A 15,368-nucleotide genomic window follows, 5' to 3' on the forward strand; every position below is an offset into this window, starting at 1 on the left:
CTGTGTTTATTTTATTCATTTATTTTTTCCATGCATGTCTGCTGTCAGCCATGACTCTGGTTGGCATTCAGCTGACTTGTGGTGGTGCTTCTTTCCTTCCTGTCCCCATCTGATGCTTATCTTCCTGGGCCTGACTCCTCCGAATACAACAAAGAGGAAAAATAAAATCTTTCGAGTCACCCTTCACATCTGTTTCCATCTTCCCTGGCAATTTCTGCTTCCACACAGTTAAGCGGCAGAAATGTGGCCTTACTTGACCTTTGGTCACAGATTTTTCCTCTCCGGTCAAACAGTCATTTGACCTTGTCTTAGGCAACTACTGCTCTTCAGCTAATCCTCCGGTTTCTTCAGTCCTCCTTCCCGGCCATCACCTCATCTTCTTTAAATATTGCTCTCCCTCTCGCAGGCCTTTTGCAACCTCCAGTCTGTGGGTGTCCCGTGTACCTTGCCCTTGTTTCAGCTGCTCCGGTCTTTGCTTGCTCTGCTCTGCAGTTAGCACACTCTCACTCTCCCTTGCCTCCATTCTTCTTCTAGAGAAAATACATGACCGTATAAACTTCCTCTGTGAAAAATGTTTTCTCTTTTCCAAACAGCATTGCTCCCTAGCTATGTTGAATCTTAGCTTGTTTGCTGTTTTTTAATATCTTTCTTTATTTAAGATCTCTCCAGTTTCTTTTGTTAAAAAGGGAAGATCTCCTGCTTTACTCTTGATATAGAGCAAGTACTCATCTGCCTTTCAGTCATACCTTATCCATCTTCAGGTTCTGAGTTTTCTCAGAACATATAGTATTTTGCAGGCAATGGACTTCAATTACTCACCTACTTGTCGTGAGGTTGGCTGACATCTAATTCTTTAATACCTTGGTATCTATTTGTAAACCAAAGCAGTTATGTGCCTCACAGATCGTGCAAATTAATTGCTGGAAGTTAATTTTTGCCTGTTGGAAAGGCAAAAAAATATAAGAGTTCTATCTTTTGGCTATCAGAGCAGTTCTGAAAATTGGTATCAGTAGAGAGTAGGGCAGGAAACCCGCACTGCTGCGACTCGCTCATTTTGTTCTGTGTGCAGTTAAAAGCCCTGTCTTGTCTTGTGTGTCTGGCAGCGTTAAGAACTGAAAAATAACTAAGATCTTAGGGGGGGAAGCCTGATTTAGTTACTTAATAAGCAGAAGAGGCTTGCCTTACTGTGGTGAGTCACACCGAGAGAAGAAATTTAAATTCAGGTGGGAATTTTTTGTTAATACTTATCATCTTGTTCTATTTTGTGGTTTCTGAAAATGTTTTTTAGTAAAACTGTGCAATAACAGATAGAAGTTACACGTGGCAAAGTGAGTCAGAATCAATAATTGAAAGACAACAGAAGCATTAACTGTGTGGTGCTCCAGAGGGAACGGCCGGTAGGTGAGAGAAAAGGATTAACTGAGGATCAGACCAAACCAGCTTTGTTGATTATAGTGGTGTTCCCCGTGCCTGAATAGAAAGTGACCTGAATAGACTGTATGGTTTTTATTGCATCTTTTGTCGATACATGTTTTTAACTTTCAGATAATCGCAACGAGACTTGAAATGCTATGTAAATGGCAACAAAAGAGAGAAATATGCAAAACGAAAGAAGAAAGAGCTCTCTCTCACCTTTTTTGTCTAAGTGTTTCCATGTGTAACTGTTTACCCACCACACCCATGCCTCGGTAGGGTAACGTTTTGTATTTGCTTGGGTGGTTACCATTAAAATACTCCCCAACATAAGTAATTTTTGTCTTATATTTTAATCTATGCTACATCAGTGCTATGCAAAATGATTAGACCAGCATCATGGTTGGTTGCTTTAAAAAAAAAAGAAAAATATGCAGTAGCTTGCAAACAGTAACTTGGATACAACCACAGAATATAAAAAATCCTTACATCTGTATTTTCAGTGTCATTGGCTTAATCTACATAGGAAGAAACACAGATGAGTGCTAGAAGTTATTGCTCAAGCAATAATTATGTTAACCATCCACTATAAATTTTCATGTCTGGTACCCTTTAAGAAAATTGTCTTTTTTAAGGCCTACTGAAGTTCATATTAGACTCCTGTTGACTTCAGACACAGGGATTGGAACATTCATCTTACATTAACAGTAGTCTGTGCCAAAATCACTGTGATATAATTTAGCTGTGGTGTTACTTTGTTTATTTTGGTGAAATATGAAGCATAAATTTGGCTCAGTTACTTCAAATCATCTGACAAGCTGGCATCTTTATGTCATACGCTACATCTTTTAAAATATTTTAACCAATAAAGATTGGTTTCAAGTAAGTTTTCGTAATTGTCAGCTCGCAATGTCTGTTTATATCTTCTTCCTTGTGCTGTATCTAGAAATGTGTGCTAAATTAATGGGAAAGCAATTAGCCAAACTCTGGATTCCGTGTGTGACTGACGCTTCTAACTGAGAACATATTATAGCTGTCTGTCTGGTCTTCACAGCTTCTGTTTGAGTTTTAGATGAAACTGGAGATAAAGATGCTAAATCTCTAAATGCTGTAGAAACTCCTGATGTTACAAAGGTTGCATTCATTTGAGGCACTGAGGCTCACATTTACCTAGTGATACATCAGGAAGGGTTGTAATGTCACATTATAGGGTCTAATCTAACTGTAGTTTTGTACTAGCATATTTGCTTTCAAGTAAGAGTCAACGTGAGCCTAACCGTATTCTGGAATACAAATGTTTTCTGATATATTTTTATATACAGCTCTAGGTTTTGTACCAGTCTAAATGCATCTATACTCGAGACACCCTTTCAGTTGCATTTGTTCAAAACCTGTATGTATACAAACACTGATGGGAAATCTGAGCTTTGGAATTTGCTTTCTGATGCAGATTAAGTTTGTAAGCTTCCCCTGAAAAGTATGAATGGGAATCAGGATTTGAGGAAGGTCATTTATCACTTACAAATGACAGTCATCAAGTCTTAAAAAGTAAGCTCTGCTGCATGACTATGCCAATCTCAGTTGCCACAAGGGAGAGTGCAGGATAGAAGGAAGGCCAGGGTATTTCTTCTGGCAAGCAGCACGCACTGAGGTTTAAGCTGATTATCAAACTGTACCCATAGGCTGTGGTTTCACGTTACAGCTAAGCCAGTCTGGAAGGTTGCTGCTGCCGAAAGGGGTGATCCTGCTCTCTTCTTCCTGCTCCCACAGTCCTGTTCCCATCATTTCCTCTGTGCTAGCTCTGCACATTGGACCCATCGCTGAGCCAGTTCAGCTCAGTCACCCAGTTGAAAACTACTCACTGCTGGATTAATGAGTTTAATTGATTTAGTGAAAGACCTGATGAGCATTAGAGCTGGCATAAAGGACGGGGTGGAGACCACACAGTAGTGATATGAGGGTCCAAGAGTATAGTTCAGACTCATTTTCACAGTTTAAACTAGTCTACATCCTTGCTGTCATGTTTGAGCCAGTTCTGGTATATACTCAGCCATGTGATGAGTGTGATCAGGGACCTGGTTTGGCTGAAAATTTGTTTGACTCGCTCCCCTCCCACCCCCCAGCTTTTTGCTGTATCACTTCTCTGATCCCGTCACTGGACAGCCTCAAAGGCTCTTGTAGCGTGGTGGGGTTAAAAGCCTCGTGTGGTCAGGGTGAGGTGGGAGTGCTGAGTTACCCTTTCAGATGACGGCCAGTACTTAAGTTGATTTAAAATGATCATAACTGCAGGCTTAGTAAAGTCTTCACATTCTATATTGCTTATACCCCAGGCATATTTAAAATTTTTTTAAAATTTCATGCTGCGGGAGGATTTTCTTCCTTTTTAACTGTTCAGGAATTCATTTGGTTGACAAGTGGTAGCAAAAAATATGAATATATAGAATGATGGCAATGTTTTCTGTTGAGAAATAGATTATAGAGGCTTGGGGGAGTAGCAGTCTCTTGTTCTCAGGGAAACTATTAATTGCTGTAGAAACCTTATTCCAAATGATGGGAACTGCATCCTGTTCCTTACGAAATAAAGATGTTAATAATTTTTTATTATTTGTCATACTGTATTTATCACCACAGTGTCTTCATAAATACATCTGGCAACCATATTTTCCAGGCCATTTATTAAGATTTATATCCTTTAAGTGGTTACTCTAAGGCACCATGTCTTCATGCCTGCAACCTGCTTTTCTGAAAACTAACACTTTTAAATTACTATTCCTTGAAAGTAAGTCTTCACCTGTTCCCTTTCTGAGTTTATTCTCTGCCTACTGATTTGGATGGCCAAATTACGTAGGAAAGGATAGGAAACCACAAAGGGAAAGAAATCTGGTGTTAACTCCCTTTTGTGGTGTTTGTTCACATTCATAACTCTTGGGTTATGTATGAATTACTGCTGTTTCTGAAGCTTTTCTGGTACCTGTAAAAGTACAGTAGTGCTGTCTGGTAGCTGCACATGTGGAAGTGAGTTTGCATGCTATTATTGATTATGTCAGCTTTTTAAAATGTCCACAAAGATGCTGATTTGCTTTAAATGGCAGTCTCCTCATACCTGTAGCAATGGTAAACTAGAAAAGCCATTGCCTGTATAAATTTCACAAACAGTGACTTCTTTTTGTTTTTCTCTGCATCATTTTCTTGGTCTAGCTATGTGCTTATCTCTCCAATTGGATATTTCGCTTTTGTTACCTTCCTTTGTATTTTTAAGTGTGTTAGGTTTTTATCATTAATTTGTTCTTTCTGCTCGGAAATGGGGAAGCAGGGTATTTGGGGTGGTCTGTAGCCTGAATACTCTCAAAGCTACACCTCAATTATTGTCCTTACAACAAATGGCAAGACAGCCTGAGATCTTAGACTAGTGGTATCTGGGGGAATTTTTGAATTAATGGAATGGTTTTGTTTTATATATTACATTACTTCATCAAAGAGAACAATGCAGTAGGGTTGTTCAATTTTTTTTTTCCTGAGAGCTGAGTCATACTTTATTCACTTTTTTTTCACAAAAGAGGAGTGCCTTTAATAAATCTGTAGGCGAAGTGATAAGTATATTATAAGGAGTCAAAGGGATTTTTTTCCCCTCCCACTGAAAATGAGTCAGCAGTTAAATTGTCTTGAAAGAAAATCAGTACTGATTTTGTTGTCTGGGTTTAGCAAATGTTTACATTTTAAGAAAACATTTATACTAATGGTGTTCAGAGGGATAAATTGTGTAAGTGGTCTTCTGTATAGTGAAGTGCGTGTCAGAATCTCTCCCTAAATGTCTGTCAATCTGAAATATTCTTATTTGGTCAGAACAGCAGATTTCTGATGGTTTAGTAAAACAGACAATATCCTCTATTTAAATTTTGTTTTTCTTGCGAGGCAAGATACTCTGAAAACCTCACTGTCAAGTGTAATTGCCACATGAAGTAGTTTAATCCTCTTCTGGATTTTGTGGTTATATCATACAAATGATGAGATGTGGTAGTGTGGAAAAGCTTGGCAGAGCATTCCTGCGTAAATACGAAGACTCATTCGTATTTTCAGTGTTGCTTTGATCGAGAAGAATTAAGTGACTTGATAGTTTTTGGGGACTTGCTTTAAAATACTGTGGAAGGGGAATAGGTGGCTCTGCTGGAGGTCTTGTTACAGGCTGAAGGAGCCTCCTCTGTATATCTGCTTAAAATACCTTATGTTGAATGTTTAGCTTACCAATTAACGAGGTAGGACAGTCTGATGAAATAAAAGGAGTGGTGAAAGTGTGCGTGAATGCTGACATGTTTGACAGATGCATTGTTTAAGCTTAGATGTATTAAATGCTCAAAAAGCTTTGCCAAGGGGATCAAGTCAGGCTGTGACTGCAGGGTATGTGGATCTATCTAGGCTAGCTTTGAGCTGAGAGTGGTGTAATCGTAGCAGCAATGACAGCGCAAGCTGTGGACCCTGTTAGAGAAATTTGACCAATGCTTGGATGCTTAACCTTTGCTGAGTTTTGTGCTGCCGTCACCATGCTCTTGTTTGCTCAAGCAGTGCCTAGTTTGAGTAAATGTATGCAGCCTGTAGAGTAAATAGACCCTTCATACGCTCAAGAAGTCATTGAGCTTTTTTCCTGCAGTCTTTTTTAAAAATTGATCCTCTTGTAAAGAGCGGTTATAAAAATGAAAAATTGTTAAAGCCAGGGGAATAAGATACAAGCACTGAGAGAGCAGGGAAAATGCTGATGATTGTGATGAGATTGATAACTGAGTTCTCTCCATTCTGTGTCACTATAGATGAATTCAGAGTGTCTGTGTTCACCAGACTGTAGCTTGCCGTTGACTTTTGAGATACTCTGATATCCGTTCAAGCTTACCAAGACTGCGTTTCTGAGAAGATTCACTGATGGTAGCAGCAGGATGCAGCCAAAATGCTTTCTATAGGATACCATCTATTGTGATGTCCGATTGACTTTTCCAACACTGTGATTCATCCACTGCTGCCCTATTTAAGTTATCACCGAATTGATGAGGCAGAAAGCGTGGTTGATTCTCTTGAAAAAATGCTAACAAATAGTGTTTTCCTGAAATTTTATGAGAGATTGTTCTCCCCACCCACCAAAACATCAATGGCAGAAATTAAATAGAGTAAAAACTAATGATGGCAAAACCCCTTACGCATTGAGTTGAAACTTCTGTGGAGAAAATTAAGCGCGTGCACAAAACTGAGAGGTCTGATGGCAATGCTAGTTAAACCGCAAAGGAAAGAACCAGCTACTGTGATAGGGATGTAGGAAAAGCCAGGCTATGATAATGGAGGTAGGGGTTGTCCTTGGGAAGAAATGGTGCTTTTAGCAAATGAAATATAAATTGCTGGAAAAAAAATTCAAGCCCACTTCTGTCAACGTGGACATATGTGATTAACTGCATTCCTGTGATACTTGATGTGAGTGAACACTGTTCCATTGCAGTCTAATTTAAATAATGTTTAACTAAGCATAAATTTAAAACTAGACTTACGTTACCTGGGGCCAGAATGACTGAATGTGTAGAAGAGGTGAGGGGCATTACTCATCACATGAAGTGGGCTTATCAAAACTGGGAGGAAGTCAGGTGTGATTCCCCTTTTCTGAGTGCGAATGGAGTGTCAGGGGATGGAGATCTGGACCCCAGAACAGCAACTGCCTGGTTTTGTGTCCAGAAAGAAGACGAGGAAGGCAATAACAAAGCAAGGAAGTAGTTAACATGTTGTGAGCGCCATGAAAAGGGAGAAAAAGTAAGAAGCGGAAGTGGAAAAAATGGGGAAGGAGAAACAGTATGTTGGCCTTTTTCCTTGTAATTCTGCATGAAGATGTTTGCTGTATAAACAGCTTTGAGGAAGATTTCAGTAAAAATGGTTGCACATCAAAGATACAGGACAATACATTGTCTTACTAACAAGTACTAAGTGACATTTCTGGTAATCAGTGTTTGACCTGAACCTGGAAATGTTCTCACGTTCATTTGCCTGCTGTACATTTCTGCATCAATTTAAAACAGCAGCACCAGATGTAGCTTTGGTGCCCATCTTGAACAATGCTTCATAGTGAATAGCAGCTACCCTAGCTGGTGGAAGCAGGAACAAGATCTTTAGAGATGATGCACCTGTGAAATGCAAGCAACTCATGTAAAATGCCATGAAGATGGTCATAGAAACAGCTATGCAAGTTTTTGCAATATCATGTCAAACATTACTTAGTTATTATTGTGTATAGCTATTCAACAGTGCAGGATTAATGAAGCCATTTAAAAGACCTTTGTTTTCTCTTCCCTTTGTTTTTGTTCTCTTCTTGATTGTATTATAGAAGAGAATCTTCCCATTTGTTCAAACGCATCCATTTCTTTAGATTTTAATTATTTTAATTCAGTGGTAGCTTTTCTTTTTTTCTGAGATCCTTAATGTATGTCATCATAGCATGTCACACAGGGTTTAACATAAAAAAGGAAAATAAAGAGTAGGAATAAGCACTACTGAGACTGCAAGTTATAGTGGAAAGGTGTGTTTCAGTCATTCAACTTCAATGAAAAAGTAGTATTACTTTCAAACTTTAATAGTATATTACAAACTTCCACTTGATTTTAATATAATATTTATAATGTGGTTAGATGTTTATAACATGCAGTGCTCAGCTGAATATTTTTGATCCTGCAATTATTGATTTACTGCAGTAAATAAAAAGATACTGTAACAGTACTGCATCTTATGAGCAGCAAGGCTCAATTCTGCATCGTAAGTGATATCTGCATTTGTCAGCAACACCAAGTTCTTATGTATATATTATTAAATTTGTACTGGATTGTTTGCTTGTGAATGTTTAGTCAATAGAGAACAAATTGTGGATGTCAAATAATCTTCAACTGTGCAGTAAACTAGAAATTGTTGGATGAATGCAACAACGTCTCTGAAAGCCACGCTGCTCAAAATGGGGAACTGCCTAAGAGTTACTTCTGCAGAACTACTTACTGGTGGTATTATTGGCAAGCAACAGCATGTCTTCCATTGCACAGCTGCAGGTTAGTCTCTTTTTCTTTTATTCGTCGTCTTTTTTTTTTGTGTGGGGGGTTTTTTTTGTTTTCTGTAGCTTAGTTATCATCATTGCATGCAGTGAAGTACACAGGAAAGGCAAAGTGTGACAGTCCAGAGGGATTTGTTGCCACTCGGAAAACGAAGGTGGCAAGTGAGAAGTCTGGTGCAATTCTCTGTCCTCAAATAAAACTGGAAAAGTGTATGCTGACCAGTAAGCTTTAGCCATTTGTCCAGGGAAATAAAATGCTTGATACTTCCAAATGCAAGTTTGGGAAAAGCAAATAGTTCTTTTCTTCCTTTTTTTTCTTCAGTTTGGTCTGCTGCTGCTGAATATCTGTGTGTAAGGGCAAATTTTGTTCCTTGAAAATAACGCAACCTCCATTTCTTAAGTTGGGAGTTGTTTCTGTTCAGCATGCTTATTAAAAGAACTATAATCTATTTCTTTACTTCTGGGTGCCTGTTACAGAACAACTGTATTGGAGTATATTTTAAGAGTGTGGGGGTTTTTGAGTTTGTTGGGGTTTTTTTGTTTGGGTTTGGTTGTTTTGTTTTGTTTTTTTTTAATCAAATCCTGTTTGAAGAAAATAAAAGTTTTTTGCAGTCTAAATACATGCCCTGGTGGCAGACTTTTAGATTAAAAATTTATATAGTAACATAATTGTGGCTCCAACATGATGTCATGATAGATGAAAATTAGTACTTTTAGGAAATAAGCATGAAGAAAAATGAGTGGCCATATATTTTTATTTTTGCATACTTCTGTCTCAAGCAGAAGATACAGGAGAAGAAAGAGGTGAAAAATGACAGAAGTGATTTTTTTTTTTTTTTTGTCTCCAAAAAGTTTGTTGTATGTATACGGTTTTTTTCTGATCTGTTTTTCAGATTTCAGCTGTGTAGGACTGAACTCTTGATGTCATGTTTGGCACTTTAAATATCAAGTAGAAAGCTTTGTGGCATTAATTTTATAAATAGACCTAGTACTCAAAAATAGTCTTATTGATAATCAGCTTTGTCTGCCTTAGTTCTGGACTGGTCACTACATGTTTGTGTAACTGGAAACTTTGTCATAGATAAAATTTAATCCTTTTGGGAGCTGATTTGTGAAACAGCATTTAAGTAACTAGTCAATAAGAAATGTGTTCTTGTTCCTGTGTTATCCTTGAATTGAAATTTTGCTGTGTAGCAGGTTAAGAGAAAGTTGTATCTTTTTCAGTAGAGGTTCTCTTTGTATACTCCAATACTCCTGTAAATTGATGACTCCACTCTGAAATGAAATTTGCTGCCCTTCTTTTGAGTTCTACCTGGTTAAGCCACATAGTAGCATACACCGTACTTTGCTTTAATGTTAGTGTTAAACAGGGAAATGGTGATCCCTGCGTCTGACCTGAAGTGTCTCTGCAAAATCCGTGTTGTTCGTTAGACACAAAGCTAGTAATTTAATTGGCATGTCTAACTGTGTCGTTGGTAGTCTTACTCTGGAAAAAAAGGCGCTATTTACAGCTAGTAAATTGTTGGCCAAGGGGACTTCTTGTTTGTTTTTCAGTTTGGCATATCAAGTTCAATTCAAATTCTTTTCAATGCTATTTCAGGAGTTAAGAAATTGGGTCTTTAGGGTTTTTGTTTGTTTCTTGATGAGTTAGGGCCTTAATTAGGGAATTAGGTCTTCCACTCTACTGCTCTTACGAAATACAGCATGTCCTGTGCCTGTTCGGATCTCATGTGTAACACAAGATCCTGTTTCAGTCGGGCGTAGCTCCACGGGAGCTGACCATCTCTCGGGCTTTGTTGACTGTATGCTTCATCGGTGTCGTTAAACATTGATAGCTGCATTTCTGTGCATGGAAGTGGGAGCGTAGGGACAGGGACTCTGGCAGGTTAGTGAATACTGTCATTGCAAAATGTATGTTTTGGTTTTGGGATTTTTTTTTTTTTGGTCAGTTTTAAGTTGATAGCCTATGATGGTAAATACAGTTTTCTTTTTCAGCTCTGTTACAGACCTGGGGTGAGTTGGACCTAAATGCAGAGTAAGAAGTCAGCTGTAAATGACAAGGGCCTAACTGAAAATCTATGAATGAATCCATTTCCTGCCATTAACTTCAGTGCGCTTCCAGGCGGACTTTAACCCATGGTTACCTGCGCCTGGCAATTTGAATTTGGGGTCACGCTTTCATTTTGGAAAGTGGAGGGTCCGTATGGCCATCGTACAAATCATACCCCCAGAGAAGCAAGTAATTTTGCTGAAAATTTAATCCTTCATACTTAGTAATAAGAAGGTAGTTGTCATGATGTCTTAGAAAATAAACCTTCCTTTGCTTTTACTTTTTATGCACATGCGTTTCAGGGGGTTGATGTATTACATAGCTTACTGTCCTCAAGTTTATGTGCCTTGTATCACTGCAACGTGGATAGTGGTAGCGTGGACAAACTCCTCTCCTGTGTGAGAATGGCAAGGTCTGTTCAGAGCCACGTACATAGTACAGGTGGTAAAAACACTTTAAACTTAGTATCTAAATAAAAAGAATTATGTTAATACACTGTTGCAGTGATGCGTGACCTGCAGTTGAGCTCTTAAACTGTTCAGTTTTTTGAATGCCTACAGCTGGTCCTGACAGCGGCCAGAGCTTTGTTGTGGTGGGGATTGATTATTTATTTATTACTTTTTTTAATACATAACTGCTAGGCTGTAGAGAAGGGGAATACTGTGAATGTAAATATTTGAAGTTTAAATTGCGTTTCCTGCTTGGTGACTCTGCCATCCCTCTTTCCGTTTGGGCGGGAGGATTTAAAAAGGATGAGTCTGTTGTTTCCCCAGCTTAAAGCACTGGAGGTTTCTGCTCTTGTGGTGTCCTCTCTTCCTTCCATCCTCAGCAGAAGCAACTCCCACCTTCGGAAGAAATACAACTCAGTTGCTTTGCAGAACAGCTTTCTCATGGGAGCAGTAGCACAGCTGCTGCTGTCTCTCTGCAAAAGAAAGATGGAAAGGGAAACAAGTAAACAAGGAGTGCTTGACTCTTCTTTTTTTGGGTGTGGGGGGAGGTTTACTGATGTCTGCAGTTGATTTGTTAACTTTCAGAATTAGTAATTGTAGAATTAAACAATTTTTTGTATGATCTTCAAAACACTGTTTTGAAGGTGAGCAACGTCCAGATTCCTCCTTGGTTTGTTTCGAACGTATGCGTGTGGCGTTGGGCCTCCTGGCCGGTGACTGCAGATGCAGAGCTGCCTCCCTGACCTGTAGGGTTTAGCGACCTGCCCCTAACCACAGCATACGGCTCACTTAGGCTTTAGTGCCTCTAATAGTTTCCTTTCAAGAGCTGAAACTGCGAGATCAAAACCGCCTCCTTCGAGGCAAGCATCGCTTTTCATTCCTCGGAGGTGCGAAGCGGCTGTTGCAGCAGCGGGCTGGCGGGGGCTCTGGCCTGGGCCAGCAAGCGAGCTGCTCTCCCCCCGGGCTGCGGGAAGCAGCTTTGCTGGCAGCATCGCCCTCCCTCAGAAGTCAGCGGGGAGTGGAAACGTAGGCAAGAGATCAAAGGCAACTCTTTAGCCTTGGGAAGTGTTTTTGCTACCTGGGCTTGGCTCCATATGTGCTGTTTCTTTCCTGGTTTTAATCCAGCCGCTTTCTTAACTCACTTGAAGCTCTGCTCTCAGTGTGTTGTCTTTGCTACAGGTTCCTTGCATTTTCTGGAGAATGCACTCACTCCTGTGCAGTTGGCTTTGCACTATCTTTGCTGGTCAGAAAAACTGATGTGTTGATATTTAAGGTGATAAAAAAACAAAATGAGGATTTCAATAAAAAAACAACATTAAAATTTCTTCAGTCCTGTATCTATATATACCTTTTATCTCATCTAGAGTTGAAAAGATTAAGTTCTGTATTTTGTAATGCCATAAGCCCTCATAACCAGCAATCAGTAAAGCATACCTGTGCTTTTAAAAGATCCTTTTGTTTGTGTCTGCTCTTACTCTAAGTCATCTGTTACTAAAAATAAATATAACTTACCCAATCTCAATGGCATTGACCATCCAGTGTTTTACCACTGTAAACTCTAGATCTGATTCTGGCTGTTTGTAAGTCTAAATGTTTGATGCTGAAGTCATGTAGCCTTTGTACTATGTTTTCACGACTTGATTTTGGTGGGAAGCATGTTGGGTGTGATATGTAAACACTGCTGATGGATCAATATTTTATGTATCTAGTCTGTGCTATATAGAGGCTATAACTGAAAAGAAGTGATTCAGCTTTGCATGACAGAGTTGGAACATGTCCATAAAATGCGTGTGCAGAACAGATAGAGAATTGTGTAGAGGAACATTATTTGCTCAGTGCATTGCAGCATGGAGGTGGATTTTGTTCTAGTTCATCTGTCTGTTGTTTCTGTTTCGCATTTGAATTCTGAGGTGTGCAATGTGAAACTGTTTGGCGCCTAAACCAGACCTATACTACTTGAGGTGGAAAGAAGTTAATAGTGCACATGAAGATCAATATTATAGGGGCAGCGGTTGTGGGGGGTCTTTATAGCATCATACAGTGGTATTGTATGTTTTTTTCAATAACAACCGCATTGTAACAACCTTTAGGTGTCTTGTGGACTTTCTACTGTTCCCTCTTTTGTTGTACCACCAGATCAACTGCTAATGCGGTAAATACTGGAAAATAGTGTGATGTATGTGCTGCCTTGAGGATTTTTACCTGCTGGAAATAAGGAGAGTTGTATCTTATGATCAGTTATGTCTCCATAGATTGCGGTTATCTTCTGGCAAACTTCTCTGAGTACAGTCTGAGAAACCTTCTTTTGGTGAACATGCAGAACTGAAGACAGGAAAGATAACGGCATCTAATTTTTAGCTTATGGGTTTTTCTGTGCTTTGTTCTTTCATAGTTGTTAGCTGAGCAGCTGTCACTTTGTTTTCTTTGACCTCGGCCTTTGAGAACTTGGTGCATTGTTGTTCAGCCTTCACACACTGTTCCTGTGCCTGGTGACTAAATTCCCAGTGTTTTGGAAAGAAGCACCAATAGAAATAATTCTGGCACTGGTGGTTTTTCATTTCTTTCTTTATTGTATATACAAAATCATGCTTTTCTTTGGGTGATTGTTTGTTTGCTACAGAATTCCCTGCCACATGCACCTCTAGTGCTGTGAAGATGTCTATTACCATTTGGTCTAAGAACACGTATCTTGCTTTGTAGCTTAAAGGACTCTGACTAGTTGTCTTGATGTGTCATGGGGCAACAGCTGAGCTAGTGCATAAAGACATTTTAAAAACAATAAGCTCCACACCTCACAGTTACAGAATGGGATGCCGTAACTGTTAGTGATGTACCTTATCTTCTGTTTTATTTTTAGTTGCTCTTCTGCAACGGGTAGCAGAATTGGAAAAGGTCAATGCAGAATTTCTGCGCACAAAGCAGCAACTTGAGCAAGAATTTAATCAAAAGAGAGCAAAATTTAAGGAGTTATACTTGGCTAAGGAAGGTAAGTTCTCAATTCTCTGAATTATTCTAAAGTTTAATTAAACTTGAGCTTCAAATAATCCCTGTATGAAGAATGACAATTGTAATGCCAACTGCTACTCCCCATTTGCCTATGCACACTACATACTTTCTTTTTGTGGGGTTTTTTTTTGGGGGGGGTGAGTGGGGGGTTGTTTTTTGGTTTTGTTTTTTTTTTTTAAGTTGGTTAAGGATAATTAGGATTTAAGGGATTTTTCTTCCAGTACTGGGATAGTCAACTGCATATCCAACATGATTGTTATTTCTGATTTGCCAAAAACAAAAAAGTGACTAGTCTTTTAAACAGACACATAATAAAAACATAAGAGACAAGCAGAGAGTAAAATTCAATAGGTGGCTATTTAGCTTCCTAGAATGAATTTTTAGAATTAATTTAAAGATTTGCCTGCATGGATAGGAGTCAGCAGAGCAACCTGATGTACACACAGAAGCACCACCACTGAGTTTTAATACTAACTTTCTGAAGTTATGGTGTGCTTGTTCTCTCTGAACAGCAGCTGATCTGGTAAGTGCAAAGACATAGTCTAGATGGTGTGCTGTTTGTACTTTGTGGCTAGCTTCTTTATGTAGTATTAATTTGTCTTAAATTTCCATTTGAGGAAGAATGTAAGCAGACAAACATCATAAAAGTTTTAATACCACCCAAGGGCATCTATTTCAATAACACTATAGGAAAATTTGAACCATATGAGCTCAAATATCTGATGAAGAATTGGAGAGTAGAGATAGCTGCTGTTCTGAGAGCCAAATTGATTTATTTCTAATCTTGATGATTTTCCTGTCCTTAACATATGAAAGCAAAGCCAGAAAATAATGCATTAAGACTGCAGCTGCTTGTTTAAGCTTATGAGAGCAGAAATACAACAGGCATAATGAAGATCAGATCATGCAGAAGGCCTATTTCTTTGTGTTTCTAGCAGCTGGATGAAAGGAAATTTAAGATACGAGACACTGCTGATGAGATCAGCAATAATTCTCTCTTTTTCAAAACAGAACAGTCAAAAAATAGAAAATAAAAATAAATTGTGATGAGTGAAAAAAAAAAAAAATCCAACTTTCACATGTACTGAAGTGAAAGGATACCAGAGGAGAATATACTTTTATTCTCCCCCCCCAAAGCTTTTTCCCCTCCCTGTTCTCCAGGACCCTTTCCTAAATGTACATTGGGACTGTGGCAGCCCATCCTTGATACTGTCATTTGAGAACTAAGTAATATAAATGCTACAAGATCTTGTTTTTTTTACACTGGGATTAATGCCCTTTTGAGTACCCGATTAGCTCAAGGTTCCATATTCTCTGTCAAAGGGTAAGGTGTTGGGCACCAGGATTGATTAAGCATTTTGGTACTGAGCAAAATAAATGGAGATAGCTT

At 38.9% G+C, this 15,368-nt stretch overlaps 1 protein-coding gene across 9 annotated transcripts in view; it reads left to right on the top strand.

Annotated features, from left to right (window-relative positions):
- The window catches only part of RABEP1 (rabaptin, RAB GTPase binding effector protein 1), a 49,079-nt gene that overhangs the window by 5,288 nt on the left and 28,423 nt on the right, over positions 1-15,368 (top strand). For 5 of the 9 annotated variants that reach the window (XM_075168939.1, XM_075168941.1, XM_075168942.1 and 2 more), the window contains 2 exons: positions 8,324-8,471; positions 13,830-13,958. In XM_075168939.1, coding sequence (XP_075025040.1) covers positions 8,342-8,471; positions 13,830-13,958 — 259 coding nt within the window. In that variant the 5' untranslated portion in view covers positions 8,324-8,341. Of the gene's footprint in view, positions 1-8,323; positions 8,472-10,738; positions 10,758-13,829; positions 13,959-14,393; positions 14,502-15,368 lie in introns of those variants that run through there. The other 4 variants (XM_075168940.1, XM_075168943.1, XM_075168944.1 and 1 more) reach the window with 3 other exon arrangements.

Source organism: Calonectris borealis, chromosome 19 (genome assembly GCF_964195595.1).
Source record: "Calonectris borealis chromosome 19, bCalBor7.hap1.2, whole genome shotgun sequence".
Taxonomy (NCBI): domain Eukaryota; kingdom Metazoa; phylum Chordata; class Aves; order Procellariiformes; family Procellariidae; genus Calonectris; species Calonectris borealis.